The sequence below is a fragment of the Heterodontus francisci genome, chromosome 5, assembly GCF_036365525.1.
Source record: "Heterodontus francisci isolate sHetFra1 chromosome 5, sHetFra1.hap1, whole genome shotgun sequence".
NCBI lineage: Eukaryota > Metazoa > Chordata > Chondrichthyes > Heterodontiformes > Heterodontidae > Heterodontus > Heterodontus francisci.
The window spans coordinates 192,260,330-192,277,272 of record NC_090375.1 but is presented as its reverse complement, the minus strand read 5'-3'; the positions used below and the strand labels follow the sequence as shown (position 1 = coordinate 192,277,272).

Below are 16,943 nucleotides of genomic sequence, written 5' to 3'. Positions count from 1 at the left end.
TTTTGATGTGACATAAAGAAGGCAAAGGCATTCCAATTACCTTGTTTTGGGGATTCGCTTTTGTTCAGAGAATCACTCAGCACAGAAGGAAGTCATTTGGCCCATCGTGCCTGTGCCACCTCTTTGAAAGAGCTATCCAATTAGTCCCACTTCCCCTGCTATTTTCCCGTAGCCCTGCAAATTTTCAAGTATATATCCAAGTTGCTATTGAATCTGCTTCCACCACCCTTTCAGGCAGTGCTTTCAAAATAACAGCTCACTGCTTACAAAAAGTTCTCCTCATCTCCCCTCTGGTTCTTTTGCCAATTAACTTCAATCTGTGTCCTCTGGCTACCAGCCCTCCTGCCAGCAGAAACAGTTTCTCCTTATTTACCCTAACGAAATGCTTCATAGTTTTGAAATTCATCTTTTAGGATTTTTTTTAAAGATTTGTTTTACAGTTTAACCATTGGGTTTTCTCTATATTGGAGGACACTTGCATACATTCTGCCTTATGACAATTATGGTTTAAAGGTAAATCGTGTTCAACTGTACTTCTTTGAAATGGCTTTTTCAAAAAATGTTATAGTTTCAAGAAGTATGCTGTGCTTTATGCAACATTCATCAAAGGGTTATAAAAGCTTAACTAGTTAGTTAAGTTTTTTTTGGAAAACTTTAAGAACTTATTTTCTTCTCTCCCCTTTTGAAGGTACATAACTCCTTGCTGATGTATACACTAATCATGTTACCATGATAATTTGAAGATAGCACAGATACTTTACTGATCTACGCATTAAATAGAAAGAGTTAGTCATGTCTGTTCCATAGTTGCTCGATATCCTTTAAGTACCTCGTCTAAATGGCCACCTTACAGGTCAGATCCTTGATGACCAGATGTCTGTAGGCTATTCTAGCTGCAGAATGGGAAGGCAATGAGTTGGAACCTATTTTCTATCCTTATCCACAATCCTCATACATGCAGTTGAACAAGAGTTGCTGGCATCCCAGCTAAGATCAAGTTAACTTGGCAAAAAAAAGGGCTGAAACCTGAGATCATGCTGGTCTACTTGGCTCAGCTACTCAACTCGCTGAGCTATTGGAGAATCTTAGTTAACATTCCTCGTACAGCGTGTGTGATTACAGTACTGTCTTCCTCCTGACTCCCTACCTTAACAACAATTTATTGTGTTTATAACACTGCCTTTAATGTAGTAAATCCTCCAAAATTGCTCACAGGAGTAGTGTTGAACAAAATTTAACATCAAGCCCAATAAGGAGATATTTGGGGCAGATCACAGGGAGATCATAGTGCCTTAAAGGAGGAAACAGAGGGCAAGAGGTTTAGGGAGGAAATTCTGGAGCTTGGGGGCCCAGGTAAATAAAGCCACAGCTGCCAATGGTGGAGCAATGAAAATTGGGATGTCCAAGAGGCCAGAATTGGAGGGACTCCGATCTCGGGGTGGAGGAGGGGTGGTTGTAGGAATTTAGGAGACTACAGAGATAGGGATACTTGGAGGCATTTGAAAACACGGATGAGAACATTAAAATTAAGGCATTGCTTAACCATGGGCTAATGTAGATCAGCGAGAATAGTGGGTGATAGGTGAATAGGACTTGGTGCGAGTTAGGACACTGGCAGCAGAATTTTGGATGACCTCTGGTTCTAATTGGGTGTAGTTTGAGCCCTATAAAGACATAACTTATGAATCAGGATTTGTGTCAAAATCTTAATACTTACAGGGATGGTCGGGCTCTTGTAGCAGGAGGAAAATCAAACTTTCTTCACCTTTGGTGCCTCAACACCAGACAGCTGCAGCGTATAATTCAGATGCTTCCAAAAGTGAGAACTGTTCGACATCTGGAATTTCTCCCCGACAGTTTTGATGGTGGATCAAGCCAGGTAAGCGTTTCAGATGAGGAGCAGCTGATATTTGCATCAATGGCCAAAATAGAACATTGGTTGGAGGGTGTTCTGTCAGCACTGTGCAGTACCTGGTATACTGAGTCCAGTTTTAACCACTGAGACACAAGGGTGATATTCAAGACTAGAAGCTGGTGCACAGAAGAGTCAAGGGTAGGGGTTGATCCTTACTGCCCGAGGGCTGAGTGATGAAAGACTAGAAAAGTTTGGGTTGTTCTCACTCAAAGAGGTGATCGAGAGTCTCACATAGAGATATTCTGGACCTGAATTTACTCTTCAGTGATTATGAATGGACTGAAAATCCAGCTCACTTAAAATAGTAAACAGAGCAATAAAGGTAAATCTGGAACACTACTTCAGTCTAAACTGTGACATGGGGCGTGGGTTGAAATGATTGAAAGGCAAACTTGGGGCTGGTGTCAGGAAGCTGGTGTTCAAGAAAAGATCATTATTGGTGAAATGGACTTCCTGGTAGGACTTGCAGATAATTCTGTTATTATGTGATTGGTGGGGGGCACTACAGGTTTTCTCTAGATTTTGAACTTTGATGGGTTGTTGTAATTTCAACAAATGCAGTATTGAACTTTTAATTCACAATGTGGCTCTTTCATCATTGATATGTTGCACATTCCATTGATAAAGTATTGCTGTTTGCTTTTTAGTTTTTAGTTTTTGCTATTGTTGCCAATAATGCGTTGACCAATGTTGCAGGTCATTGGCGTTCTGAGCCAGGATGGCATCATGAGGTTTATCAACATCCAGACCTGCAAACTTCTTTTTGACATTGGAAGCCTTGATAATGGAATTAACACTGTGGCAATCAGTTCAAATGGACACTACATTGCAGCAGTCTTAGAAGATGGCAGCCTTGGCATTTACAGTGTCAGGGCTTTGTCACAGGAATTAAATAAGGTATTCAGTTTATTGGATGGAATATTATCATAGATGCAAAAACATCATTGCACAGTGAATATAAGTAGTGATTTAAGGATTTTCATACCAACATAAGAATACAGCAAGATTAACATTTTAATTTGCTGTTGGAGATTTATTAGAATGTCAAACTGACTTTCTGACTTTCATAAATGCTATTGAAGTACTGTATGGAGAATCTTTGTAGCGATCACATATTTTAGATTTTGTATTTTAGTACTGTGAAGTGCTTTGGGATGTCCTAAGAATATGAAAGGTGCTATATAACTGCAAGTTTTTTTTAACCAAAGTTGCATTTATCGAAATGGAGATGAATGGCTGTCTCAGGTTGCATACACATTACCTGTGTTTCTATTGTTATGAAAGTGCTTCTATTTTTTAAATATTTTTGAGGACTCCTGTTTAAAAATTGTGGAAATGCATTCATTTGAAAGACTGAAGAGATTCCATAGATGCTGGACTTTTTTTTTAAAAGGTCACTGGAAGGACTTGAGATTTTGTTCGAAAATAAACTCTTACTGATGTCACCTGTCTTAAGCTAAGTAAACAGCAGGAGCCTTGGTGACTAGGGGAGTTGTTTACAGAGGAGTGACGTGTCAAGATTTACGGTGATCAAGAATTTGTTTCATTTTGGATGTTGTTTTGGTCAGTTGGGGGTAAGCCTGCTGAGAGAGAAGCCACCAGCTCAACCTTTTCCATCTTTTTGAGAAACCCTGAAAATTCAGTGTGATAGCGAAAAGCCTGTGAGACTAAGCTTCGATATCGCCTGAAGAAAGCTGCTTCAAAAAGATCCCAGTGACAGCCGTCCATTCATATTTGGGACGCAAGAATAAAGGGACCATATGACCATACGAATTAGGAGCAAAAGTAGGCCATTCGGCCCCTTGAGCCTTCTCCGCCATTCTATAAGATCATGGCTAATCTGTTTCTGTCTTGAATTCCACACTCCCATCTACCTCCAATAATCTTAGATTCCCTTGCCTAACAAGAATCTATCTACCGCCGTCTTAAAAATATTCAATGACCTGCCTCCACTACCTTCTGAGGCAGAGTTCCAAAGTCTCCCAATCCTCAGAGAAAAAATTTCTCCACATCTCTGTCCTAAAAGGATGACCCCTAATTTTAAAACTGTGCCCCTTAGTTCTGGACTCACCCACAAGAGAAAACATCCTTTCCACATCCACTTTGTCAAGACCGTTCAGGATCTTATATACTTCAGTAAAGTCTCCCCTCACTCTTCTAAACTCCCGTGAAAACAAGCTCAGTCTGTCCAACCTTTCCTCATAAGACAGTCTGCTCATTCCAAGTCAATTCAACTGATATCATTCCATATCTTATCCTTTTCCTTCAAGAATTAACAAGTATTTGGCCAAAGTATTTTTTGTCATTTTTGTAAAGAGATCTCTGCAGAGAAAACTCCTCCTTTTATTTTTTTCTTTGTGTGTGTGTGTGTGTTAGGCTAATTTAGAAGGGAGCTTTCATATTTCAGTCTGTGTTAATACTTTGCATCTTTACTGAATAGGTTTTGTTTTATAAATTAATAATTTTGAATTTTAAAGAAATGTGGTTGGTGGATTTTATTTTGAAATAAGAGTATATAATTGGCCGTATTGGTAACTGGGTAAAACATATTTAAATATATGTTGTGGGACTAGAGGAAGACGGTGCACTCCTCTAGCCTCGGTTGTAACACTATGCAGTGCTGTTCTGGGTCCCTTTTTATGTTTTTTTTTAAAGCAATGTTTGTTCGGTGTAGTCGATGCCATTCACAGCATTTATTGTATCTGTTTTCTGCTCTGCAGGTACAGTCCATTTAAGCAATAGGCGATGCTTTATTCTACATTACAATCCCAACATAACCAGTCATTCATCCAGTCAGATCATGCAATTCTTTTACAGCTACTTCTGTTTACAGCACCAGAGCACTTGGAATACAGTGACTGCAATGGGACCACCACTTTCTCCTTTGAATTCATAGCAATAATTCTGGTTATTACTGTTTTTCTTCATCTGTGTCACTAGCAGACTTCAGAGCGAAACCAGTGCAGGATATTTTACTGTCTCACATCAGTTGCTTTTGTTTTCTCCAGCCTCCTCCTCCACTGGTTAAAGTTGTTGCAGACAGCGTGAAGAACAAGGATTTAAAAAATAAGAATGCTGTGTCTGGCCTGAAAATGAGAGTGACTACTGGAAGAGTAGAAAGACCTTGGGGAGGAAAGTCAGCTGGCAAGAAAATGCAGACCAGGGTCCTAAAACCATCTGGCAGTGTGCTGGAGGACAAAGAGGTCAGAAGGCAGGGTCGGGAGGGAATTTTAAATGAAACTGACTCAAAATAATTGGATTTTCTTTTAAGCATTGCTTCAAAATCAAACATCAGGAAAAAGCTCATTTGTAACTAATGTAAATTGTTCAAAAGATTAGTTGTCTGCTGGAAACGCAAGAAAGGTCTGAATGTGTATAAACTAATTTAATTCATTTTATTTTTTTCCCCTCAAGTTTTTCCCCCCTCTCCCAAATTACACTGACTCTTTCACAAATACAAATCTATTGATGCTGAGCACTCTCTAGTACACTGCCCAGAGCGGCCATTCTTCATGTGAGAGTTTAGACAGTGAACGTCACAATCTGTGTCTCAATCACTTAACTGCGTTCCACACCCAGCTAGGATTAATCAAATTGGCGTAAACTAGTGCACCAGCCATGTCTCAATGGATGATGCTCTCGTCTGAGTCAGAAGGTAATGGGTTCAAATCCCACTCCAGAGACTTGAGCAGGTAATCCAGACCGATGACCAGTGCCATACCGAGGTGGAGGCGCAATTGTTCAGATCAGACGTTAAAGCAAGGCATGGTGGGTTGCCCTCTCTGGCGGAAGTAAATGATCCCACAGCACTATTTTGAAGACGAGTAGGGCAATTCTTCCTGGTGTCCTGACCGATTATTTATCCCTCAACCAACATCATTACCATATCAATATAAAAGCAAAATACTGCAGATGCTGGAAATCTGAAATAAAAACAAAGCGCTGGAAATACTCAGCGGGTCTGGCAGCATCTGTGGAGAGAGAAGCGCAGTTGTTCTGATGAAGGGTCACAGACCTGAAGTGTTAACTCTGCTTCTCTCTCCACAGATGCTCCCAGACCTGCTGAGTATTTCCAGCACTTTGTTTTCATCATTACCACATTGCTGTTTGTGGGATCTTGCTGTGTGCAGTTTTCTGCTGCATTTCCTACATTACAACAATGACTACACTTCAAAAGTATTTAATTGATTATGAAACACTTTGGGATGTCCTGAGGTCATGAAAGATGGTATAGAAATACAGTTCTTCTCTTTCACTCCATGAAATGCTTCTGGTAGATTATTAGATGGCACTTGTAGTGCTGCAACTACTGCCCAGATGAGATCAGCTAATTTGCCACTTACCAGGAATTTAATGTAGAACTTTCCTGGTCTGTACAATTCATTGTCATGCAGTGTATTTACCTGCTAAACCATTGAAGTTTTGGTGAAGACAAGCTTCTTACTGATGGTAGTATTACTGCAGAGAGCAGTCCAGTAGAAATTAAAGACTTCCCCTTTTCCACTTCAGTTTTGTTTTTACTTTGAAGAGGTTTGCGTGGTGAACAGTTAACAAATGTTAAAATATTTTCAATTAGCGACTCCACATTTCACCCTGTTTGCAAAAGGGAAATAATTTGTGATTTTTTTTTTCTCTCTTCATAATATTTTAGAATGTGCTTCCAGCGGGTCTTAATAAAAAGCGGCTACGAGCCCTACTGAAAGAATTTGGAGAATATCCGGAGAAGTACAGGTATGCTGCTGAGGTGTTAGGAAATACCAACAACCTAATTACCTGCAGCTGCATTTATTTTAAAACCTCTATGTCTATAATAATTGATTTAATGTAAGCTACACTGAGGGAATTCCAAGCAGTCAGATGTTGGTTTCTTCTCTCCTTTCACCAGCCCACCCCTCTTTTCTCCAGCCCCACCATCATCTGCCCAGATACCTACATTACCTATGTGTTTAGTTTGTTCTGGATTGAACTGATTTGAAATGAATGTAAACCATAAGTGTTAGTGGGCTGTTTGTTGATGAGGGCATCGCGCTATTTCTAATCAGGTACTCTCAATATCTGCACATGCACTTTTCACGAGGAGTTGGGGGATGGTTATCAAGAGTGGGAACACTGTTGATTTCCCCTCCCTAGCCCAGGGGTCTGAGGCCAATTGTAGTCCCTTCAGCATTGCTGCCAGGGCTGAGATTCGCTGTTAGCACGGACTGGGAGTCAAATTCAGGGCATTATGTTCTGTGCGGCACAGTTTTTAAAAACTACCTTTATCCCAATTGAGAGATGAGTTTTGAGTACAATTATAGATGGAACCAAAGTGTCAATGTAATTTTGTATCTTTTCAAATTCATAATTCACATTTTTTTAATGTTAATGTTTACAGATTGTATCTGGAAAAGTTGTTGCAAATATAAAATGGTCACTAATAAATCCATTAGGGAATTCAGGAGAAACTTCTTTACCCAGGGAATAGTGAGAATGTGGAACTTGCTACCATAGGGCATGGTTGAAGCAAATAGCATAGATGAATTTATCGGGAAGCTGGATAAGGACATGAGGGAGAAAGGAATAGAAGATTATGCTGATAGGGTTAAAAGAAGATGGGTGGGAGGAGGAGAGTGTGGAGCATAAAAAACAGTATAGACCAGTTGGGCTGAATGGCCTGTTTCTGTGCTGTAAATTCTATTCAGTTTTGTATGAAACGCTAAGTTCTCCTTTTATATCTTTGATTTTGGATTTAGGATGTTCATTTGGCGTTCTTTACTGCAATTGCCCGAGAACCATGCAGCATTCAGTAGTCTCACTGACAAGGGTACGCATGCTGCACACCTGAGAATTCATGAAAAATACCCTATCAAAAGTCGAAAACTTTTAAGAATCCTTCAAAGGTGTGTTTCAAAACTTAATTTTTTTTTTTAAAGAATTTGTTACAAATATACTCAAGGCGTTAACTTGAATAATTAGTGAACTTGTTAACCCTTAACATTTCTCAGCAGTGCCCTTTTCTTATCCATAGCTTGATTCTGTAATTATTACATATCTGATTTAAAGTTAGTAGCTTAGAATCCTGATTCCAAAAATTAAAGCCTTGACATTTCTGGAGAGGATTGGGATCAATAAAATCTATTTTGACAAGAAGCTATATAGTAAGACAAAAATATCAACTTTAACATCAATTGTTGAGCCAGGTCCAGGTTTGAGAGTCCTAAGGTTTAGGAACTTAGCATATTTAACGCTTGCTGGCCCTCCCTTAATTTTTTTTTGTCCTTTTCAATTTTCTTAATCCATTGAAAAAAAATTAGACCATCACTGCAGTTATCTAATTTATTTAATTTTTAACCACTTACCTCACTCCTGCTGTCTCAACTGGCATCATAGTCCTCCAAGATGAACATCACCTAGAGGAAGCTTTGAGGGAATCAAGGGCATTGAATGCATTCTGGGTGGCGGACTTTGTCGCCCAGAGTGGCTCCGTAGTACGACCACTGATTGAGCTACGTGAGTCCTGAAGGACACAGTGCCAAACTGAGCTTGCATCAGATGGTGAAGGAATCAACACAAGAAAGTAACCTACTTGACATTGCCCTCACCAACCTAACTACCACAGACCCTTCTGTCCATGGCAGATTGTTACCACCCACATATCATGGCTGTACTGTAGAGGATACACTGCAGAACCTCATCAAGGCTGCTGCTTCTCAACCCCACAAGCTCCACCACCTGGAAAGATGCAGGCAGCAGGTGATTGGGAAGGCCAGTGGCTTCAAGTCGCACCCTGACTTGGATATATATTGCCATTCCTTCATCACTGGTTCAGTATCCTGGAATTCCCTATCTTAACACCATGTGGGAGCACCTTCACCAAAAGCACTGCAATGGTTCATGGAGAAGGGCCAACACCTCCACCTTGAGTCCACTGAGGATGGGCAATAAATTGCCAACATCACCTGCATGCTAAGAGTATATATTTTTTAAAATTACACCCATTCTTTTTGTCTTTATAGGCAGATTCTCTAGCTAGAAGCGTGGAAGTATCTCCTGTTTTGATCTTTACAAATAGTTGCAGTAATTGTTATACCGTTACTATTACATGCCTTATTAAAAACCAACAATCACTACAGTAATCAGGGATTCAACATTGAACGACTTCAGTTTAACTGGGCTCATCCCAAATAGGTGTTGATTCTAATGCCGGGCTAATTGATGAAAGTTAGATACAAGCTTGTATATGTGTATATCTATGTACAAACATAAATGTAATTGACTACACATGCATTAAAATACTTGGATGAATGAAGTAAGATATTTAGACCACTTCACTATATTTTATGAAATGGGGGGGGCAAAACATCTGATTTAATTGAGTGCTCAGATTGAACTTCATGATTATTTTATAAGCCATATATTTGAATGGAAGTTATTTATTAACTAATGTAGGTGGATCATAAAATGTGCATTACTCTTCCTCTCCTGCAGGTTGTAAATTGTGTTGCGATACTGTTTCACAGACAGTTCTTTCATAGCTTGTGGACAACAAAGTTTCTTATCAAATATCGGTACATTGAAACTAAAAGTAACCTTTCTTTATAAAACAAAAAGTTTGAAATGCTTGCCGGTATAGGTTGAGTTGCTGTGATCATTCATTTCATTTTTTTTTAATTCATTCATGGGATGTGGGCATTGATGGCTATGCCCGAATTTACTGCCCATCCCTTATTGCCCTTGAAAAGGTGGTAGTGAGTTACCTTCTTGAACTGCTGCAGTCCATCTGGTGTAAGTATAACCACAGTGCTGTTAGGAAGGGAGTTCCAGGATCTTGACCCAGCGACAGTGAAGGAACAGCGATTATAATGCCAAGTCAGGATGGTGTGTGACTTGGAGGGGAACTTGCAGGTGGTGGTGTTCCCATGCAACTGCTGCCTTTGTCCTTCTAGTTGGTAGAGGTTGTGGGTTTGGAAAGTGCTGTTGAGGAGCCTTGGTGTGTTGCTGCAGTGAATCTTGTAGATGGTACACACTGTGTGTCGGTGATGGAGGAAGTGAATGTTTGTGGATTGGTTGTCAATCAAGCGGGTGTCAAGCTTCTTGCGTGTTGTTGGAGCTGCACCCATCCAGGCAAGTGGAGAGTATTCCATCACACTCCTGACTTGTGCCTTGTAGATGGTGGACAGGTTTTGGGGAGTCAGGAGGTGAGTTACTCGCTGCAGGATTCCTAGCCTCTGACCTGCTCTTGTAGTCACGGTATTTATATGGCTACTCCAGTTCAGTTTCTGGTCAATGCTACCCCCAGGTAAAGGTCTGCTACCTGACCCGAACCTGACTGGACCCGACGGCATGTGTCTGGTTCGGGTCGGGTTGCACTTCCAGGTCTGGCATTCGGGCTCGGGTTAAGCCGGGTCAGACACGCTCTATCAAAAGTAAGTGGCTCCAATGTTAATTTAATTTTTGGACTAGAAAGGTGGTTTTGTTAGTTATTTTAAGGTTATGCAGATCAGCAGCAAAGTAAAAAAGCAGAAGATAAGTTAACTGATGGTCAGGAAAAAATGGAAGGACTCGGGCCAGGTCGGGCTCAGGTCGGATGTGGTTCTGTCGGGCTCGGGTCGGGTTTTTTTTTTTTTTTTTTGCAGACCCGAGCAGGGCTTTATCCCCAGGATATTGATAGTGGGGGATTCAGCAATCGTAATGCCATTGAATGTCATAGGGAGATGGTTGGATTCTCTCTTGTTTGAGATGGTCATTGCCTGACACTTATGTGGCACGAATGTTTCTTGCTACTTATCAGCTAAGCCTGGATATTGTCCAGATCTTGCTGCATTTCTACACTGACTGCTTCAGTGTCTGAGGAGTTGCAAATGGTGCTGAACATTGTGCAATCATCAGCGAACATCCCCACTTCTGACCTTGTGATTGAAGGAAGGTCATTGATGAAAGAGCTCAAGATGGTTGGGCCTAGGACACTACCCTGAAGAACTCCTGCAGTGATGTCCTGGAGCTGAGATGATTGACCTCCAACAAACACAACCATCTTCCTTTGCGCTAGGTATGATTGCAACCAGCAGAGAGTTTTCCACCTGATTCCCATTGACCTCAGTTTTGCTAGGGCTCTTTGATGTCATACTCAATCAAATGCTGCCTTGATGTCAAGGGCAGTCACTCTCATCTCACCAATCCAGTTAGGAAATTTGATCCATGTGCAAAGGAGAAAGTGGGACTGGTTGAGCTCCAGAGAATACAGATCTAATGGAACAGGAAATAAAATTAAATCTTACTTTAGTAATATATTGTCTGTTTTGTTCTTCAGAGTTTTGTCAACCATGGCTCATTGGTCAGCCATCTTTGGTGAGGTCTCATATCTTCCACTATTAGCATTTCCATTTGTCAAGCTCTTTCAAAACAACCAGTTGATTGGGTTCGAAGTTGTTGCTACCGTTATAAGTAAGTAAGAGTTAGACAATTTCAGACAGTAATCTCTACCCCCATTTTGTTTCCTTTTTCTTTGCAGGTTTCAATTTTTACTCTCCATTTTCTCTTAATTTTGCTTTTGGACAGCATTAGTTAATTGTTCTGCCTTTCATACCTTCCCTAGACACTTTTTTAAAAAAATTCTTTTCATGGGATGTGGGTGTCACTGGCAAGGCCAGCATTTACTGCCCATCCCTAATTGCCTTTGACAACTTAGTGGCTTGCTAGGCCATTTCAGAAGGAAGTTAAGAATCAACTACATTGCTGTGGGTCTAGAGTTGCATGTCGGCCAGACCAGGTAAGGACAACCGGTTTCCTTCCTTGAAGGACATTAGTGAACCAGATGGGTTTCTTTACTTACCACTCCTTTAGGCCTGCACTGCCAACACTTTTTTTTTCTCTGTCATTTAATCTCTCCTGTCTTCCACCCTATCATAGACCTTCCCTTTTGTTTTTCCACCCTCCCTTTTTTTTTTACTGTTTTCCAGCATTTTTTATTTCAGATTTCCAGCATCTGTAGTATTTAACTTTTTTGTAAGAGTTGGACATTGCCTTGATTAGTGAAGTGATTTTCTTTAAAAAAAGAAATCAGTTTTATTGTTGAGGAAAATGTATTGTAGGTATAATCTTTCAACTTGCCTGTTTTCTAGTAAACTGGTGCCAACACTGGTTTGAGTACTTTCCAAATCCTCCAATAAATATCCTCAGCATGATTGAGAATATTCTGGCTCATCACGACAAAGAACTGCTGCAGCACTTGGTGAAATACAACATAACCACACAGGTAGCAAGCTAATCTGCATTCTCTTTTTTATCAAATTCTCTTTTAGATCTTGTCTTCATACTTTTATTGTGACTCTGTGTTGAGCATACAGCAGCTGATGGTGGAGTAGGGCATTCTTAAATCAGACATAACATTTCTGATCGCAGAATAAAGCTCCTTTTACTATGTCCCACCAATTCCCAACCCCAGAATAACCGCCTATTGCATCAGAGTGATGCTCCTAGACCAGCTATTCCTCTGGCCTCAAGAATGGGGCAGCTATTTAGTGTTAATTGCAAAGCAGTTCTTTTTTTTTTTTACAGTGAATTTGTATCATCTTGGAACTGAGCTAACGCTACCCAAATTTATTTCACTGTGTCCTTACAGATGTCAGGAGGAATCTTCCATCCTATAACTCTAAATTAGATTCAATCACAGGTTACAAAGATGATAGGATGGTGTCTTAATTCACTACATGACCCAGTGCTAAATACAATTATCTAGTTTTCTGCTGATTGTCCCAGAGTGTTGCCTTCAATTTTATTCTTTCAAGTCAATGGACATGGTGTAATCTGTAATGCACTGTACTGATTGTCAATAGGGTCTAATTTTAAAAAATCTGAAATCTGTCTAGGTCCAAGTAGAGCAAAATCCCAGGTATTTAATTCTGCATGCATTCAAATTACAAACTTTATGAACTATCTTTATGATTTTAAGTAATTCTAATGATTTTTCAATTCTGTTTCACTTTTTATCTTCACTGCTCTAATAATGATCTTGCTTCTGTCCACAGTTATATGCTTGGCCACTTATGGAAACACTTTTCTCCGAGGTGCTAACAAGAGAAGAGTGGCTTAAACTATTAGATAATATTTTCACCAATCATCCATCCTTCCTGTTGGTGGCAGTAGTGGCCTATTTAACTTGTTCACGAGCTCCTTTGCTCCAGTGCAATATTAAAGAAGACCTTGAGGTGAGAAATAAAGTTCAAATTGTTATTAATGTTAGTTGTAGAGCATGGCACTTTTCATTGCAATAAACATGAGCTTTACTATTTGTGGTAAGTTTCTTTTCAATATAACATTTTCTTGTTTAATTAAAAAAGTCTTTTTCCAGTGTGTATCTTTTATTTTATTAATAAATGTGACCCTACCATAGAGACAGTCAGCCTTCACGCGTGCCCTTTCCCACTTTCACGCACTTTCTCGGGCTCGCTCTCTTTCACGTGCACTTTTTAAAAAATTTTCTTTTTCCCTCCCCGATCCCTGTTGCACATTTCGGGTCTATTATCAATACCTTCTCTGGTTCAGTGGTGTCAATCACTCCCGTAACCCATCCCAAACCTTGTTATGCTGGAGTAGCCTCTAGCTACCCAATATCTATCTGTGTGATGTAAGGTTAGTATTTCTTTGTGGTCTGAACTAGATAGCTGTGTCTTTTTGCACACATATTTCTTCAATCCCTCCAAAAGCAGAGCGAGCAAATAACTTGGTGAGAGAGTGCCAGATATAATTTAATTTACTTCACAGCACATGAATATACAACAAAACATTGCATTTACTTATGTCAATCACTACAACTTCTGTTTGAACAACAGTACAAATAATACAGGTGCTACATTTCACTACATTATTGGGTCATGTTGCTCGACTTAAACAAAATAGCTTCCAACTACCTGTTTCAATTTAATCTTTATGCAGTCCTTGCCGGGCATGCCTGTATCAGTGCTTTCAGTTTAAAAAAAAAAATCCTGCAAGTTTCTCTGGGAATACTTCTATTTAATCCACTCAACAGGAATGAAAATGGTGTGTTTGGGCATCGTGCCCATTTTACACCCTGCCTGATTTTACGCTCCTCCTTAGAAGTCAGTGCCGTGTTAAATAGGGTATGGTCTGACATATGCGTCCAACCTCAACCTGATCTCTCCCATTCCCACCTAGCGGATTAAGTTAAAATGTCCCCCTCTGTCTCTGTATTCACAACCAGAAAGGAATCGGAGATTTCCCAGCACACTGGATGTGAATTCTTTACTGATTACAGAAACAGGATAACAAATTGATTATTATTTATAGTCTATGGGAAAGCACCATCCTAGATAGCTCACCTAGCATCTTGACTACCTTGCATCCCTTTTTTTAAACTTGTGTGCATGCACTCTGCTTTAAAACTCCAAGTAAGCTTTTCCAAATCCTTTTCTGTGGGGGAAAATGGTCCAAAAGAAATCCTGAACTGTGATGGTTGCTACCCAAGTGGCTGGTCCCAGGCCACTGCCAGTACAGTTCTCAGCTAAATACCAAAGTAGAGATACTTTGATGTTTCTGTCACACCCTGGGGAGATGCCGCTGCTGCAGCATTGTGGGGAATTGATCTGCATTCTTAAATAGTCCAAGTGTCTGGTTATTCAATGCAGAATTTTTTGTGTGTCTGTCTAGTTGTTGTGGGAGTGTAGTTTGCATCTTTGGTTTATGTTGGTATGAAAATCAGCATGTGACTGAAAATTCCTATGGTTTAAAAAATGAACAGCTGCAGATTTGAAAAAAATACTTGCATTTTATATATAGCACCACAGGCATTCTCCATCCAATGAAGTACTTTTGAAGTGTAGTCACTGTTCAATGTAGGAAATGCGGCAGCCAACTTGCATACAGCAAGCTCCTACAAACAACAATGTGATAATGACCAGGGAATCTGTTTGTGATGTTGCCTGAGGGATAAATAACTCCCCTGCGCTCCTTCGAAATAGTACTTTAGGATCTTTTACCTCCACCTGAGGGGTCAGATGGGGCCTTGGTTTAATGTCTCATCTGAAAGAAGGCACCTCCAGCATTACAACATTCCCTCAGTACTGCACTGGGGTTTGAACTGGATTGTCCTAGACTGGGACTTTAATCCACAGCCTTCTGACTCAGAGGTGAGATTGCTACCCACTGAGCCACAGCTGACACAAGACAGGAAAGGTTTGTATTCCATTGAATACTCCCTATAGTTTTACTATACCCATGGTGGTAGTGCTGGCAGTTTGTTTTTGATTACAAAATGTACTTGGGTGCTATCAGTCCCTTTTGGTATGATGCATTTTATTTTATTTTAGAGATAGAGCACTGAAACAGGCCCTTCGGCCCACCGAGTCTGTGCCGACCAACAACCACCCATTTATACTAACCCTACAGTAATCCCATATTCCCTACTACCTACCTACACGAGGGGCAATTTACAATGGCCAATTTACCTATCACCTGCAAGTCTTTGGCTGTGGGAGGAAACCGGAGCACCCGGCGAAAACCCACGCGGTCACAGGGAGAACTTGCAAACTCCACACAGGCAATACCCAGAATCGAATTCTGGTCCCTGGAGCCGTGAGGCTGCGGTGCTAGCCACTGTGCCGCCCACATGTGAGATCATTAGAGTATGTTAAATGCTTCTACAACATCTCATCATATTGTTCATAACATAGGAAACAAGAGCAGGAGTAGTGAAGAAATTCTCCTTATCTCAGTCCTAAACGGCCTATTCGTTATCCTGACACTATGCTTTCTAGTTCTGGACTCTCCAGCTAGACAAAACAGCCCCTCAGCATCTAATCTTTCAAGCCCTCTTAGAATCTTTTTATGTTTCAATGGATTACCTCTCATCACTGTTCCCATCCAAGCTGTACAGCAACCCAAATTATTCCTGCAGAGGCCACTCACAAGTTGGCCCCTTTAAGTTACCATGTATGTGCAACTGCGCAAAAAAATTTGAAGGGGCCGCGCACTCCAAAAGAAACCTTGTTTGGGTGCGTTGCCTTTCATTCTCCTAAACTCCAGAGAATAGAGACCCATTCTACTCACTGTCTCATCATCGGACAACTCTCTCATTTCAGGAATCAATCTAATTAAGCCAGGTAGAATTCATACACCACATTAGCATTGCCACTAGGAACCAGAAATAACAGTAGTTATAAACAGGTCATGGGTGGGGATGGAGCACTGAATCAACTGGGACCTATTTGATCCTAAGAGTGCAGCCCCAGCAGATTTTCCGAAAGAGGAATTATAGTGGGGTGTGGAATTGTTTCAGGACTGTTGCTCTGTACCTTATTGAATGCACAAACTTCAAAAGCAGAAATGAAGATGATCTTTATCTCAGTGTTAATGACCCTGAAGCAGTGTTATGATTTGAAAGAAAAAATTACTTTGTATTTTTTTTAAGTGCTTGTATTCTAATCCTCTAAAATGATTGTGTATAACAAGTGATTGGGAGTCATGGGTGTAGAGAGTAACTGATGCAAGTTTAATGCGTTATCTGGAAAATTCAAACAATTTTTTATCTAACATAGCATTTCTTCCATCACCGTAACAACCTGGACCTAAGTGACATGATCAAAGAAGCATACCACCTCATGGATACCACGCCTAAGGATATCCATCCCAAGCGCATGTTGGATGACTTTGTACCATTAACCAAGGGGCAGTATCCAATATTTAACAAATATCCAAAGTTTGTTGTTGACTACCAGACTAAAGAACGAGAGAGGATCTGGCATGAGGAGATGGAATATTTAAAAGAACGGTAAACATGAAAGTGAAGATTGAGTTTTGTTTTTCTCATTTCTTTTGTACAGTCTAATTACAGATGCATAAGTAGACCCTAGTATTCATATGTTTCCACTACAAATTTAGAATTGGTGCAAAAACAATTTCAACTTCACATGAACACTGAACTTGTGTATATTTAGGTGATGCTGCCTGAACTGATTCTGGGGTGGCTTTAACCTTCATCCTCCACAGAAACTTGCTACTCCATCTCAGGTTGGGCCCTGTCTCCGCATTCAGG

At 40.3% G+C, this 16,943-nt stretch overlaps 1 protein-coding gene across 3 annotated transcripts in view; it reads left to right on the top strand.

Moving 5' to 3' along the window:
* The window catches only part of tbc1d31 (TBC1 domain family, member 31), a 50,223-nt gene that overhangs the window by 18,646 nt on the left and 14,634 nt on the right, over window positions 1–16,943 (top strand). For all 3 annotated transcript variants that reach the window (XM_068032547.1, XM_068032546.1, XM_068032548.1), the window contains 9 exons: window positions 1,720–1,879; window positions 2,612–2,812; window positions 4,924–5,118; window positions 6,567–6,646; window positions 7,648–7,794; window positions 11,205–11,338; window positions 12,016–12,149; window positions 12,922–13,101; window positions 16,447–16,679. In XM_068032547.1, coding sequence (XP_067888648.1) covers window positions 1,720–1,879; window positions 2,612–2,812; window positions 4,924–5,118; window positions 6,567–6,646; window positions 7,648–7,794; window positions 11,205–11,338; window positions 12,016–12,149; window positions 12,922–13,101; window positions 16,447–16,679 — 1,464 coding nt within the window. The remainder of the gene's footprint in view (window positions 1–1,719; window positions 1,880–2,611; window positions 2,813–4,923; window positions 5,119–6,566; window positions 6,647–7,647; window positions 7,795–11,204; window positions 11,339–12,015; window positions 12,150–12,921; window positions 13,102–16,446; window positions 16,680–16,943) is intronic.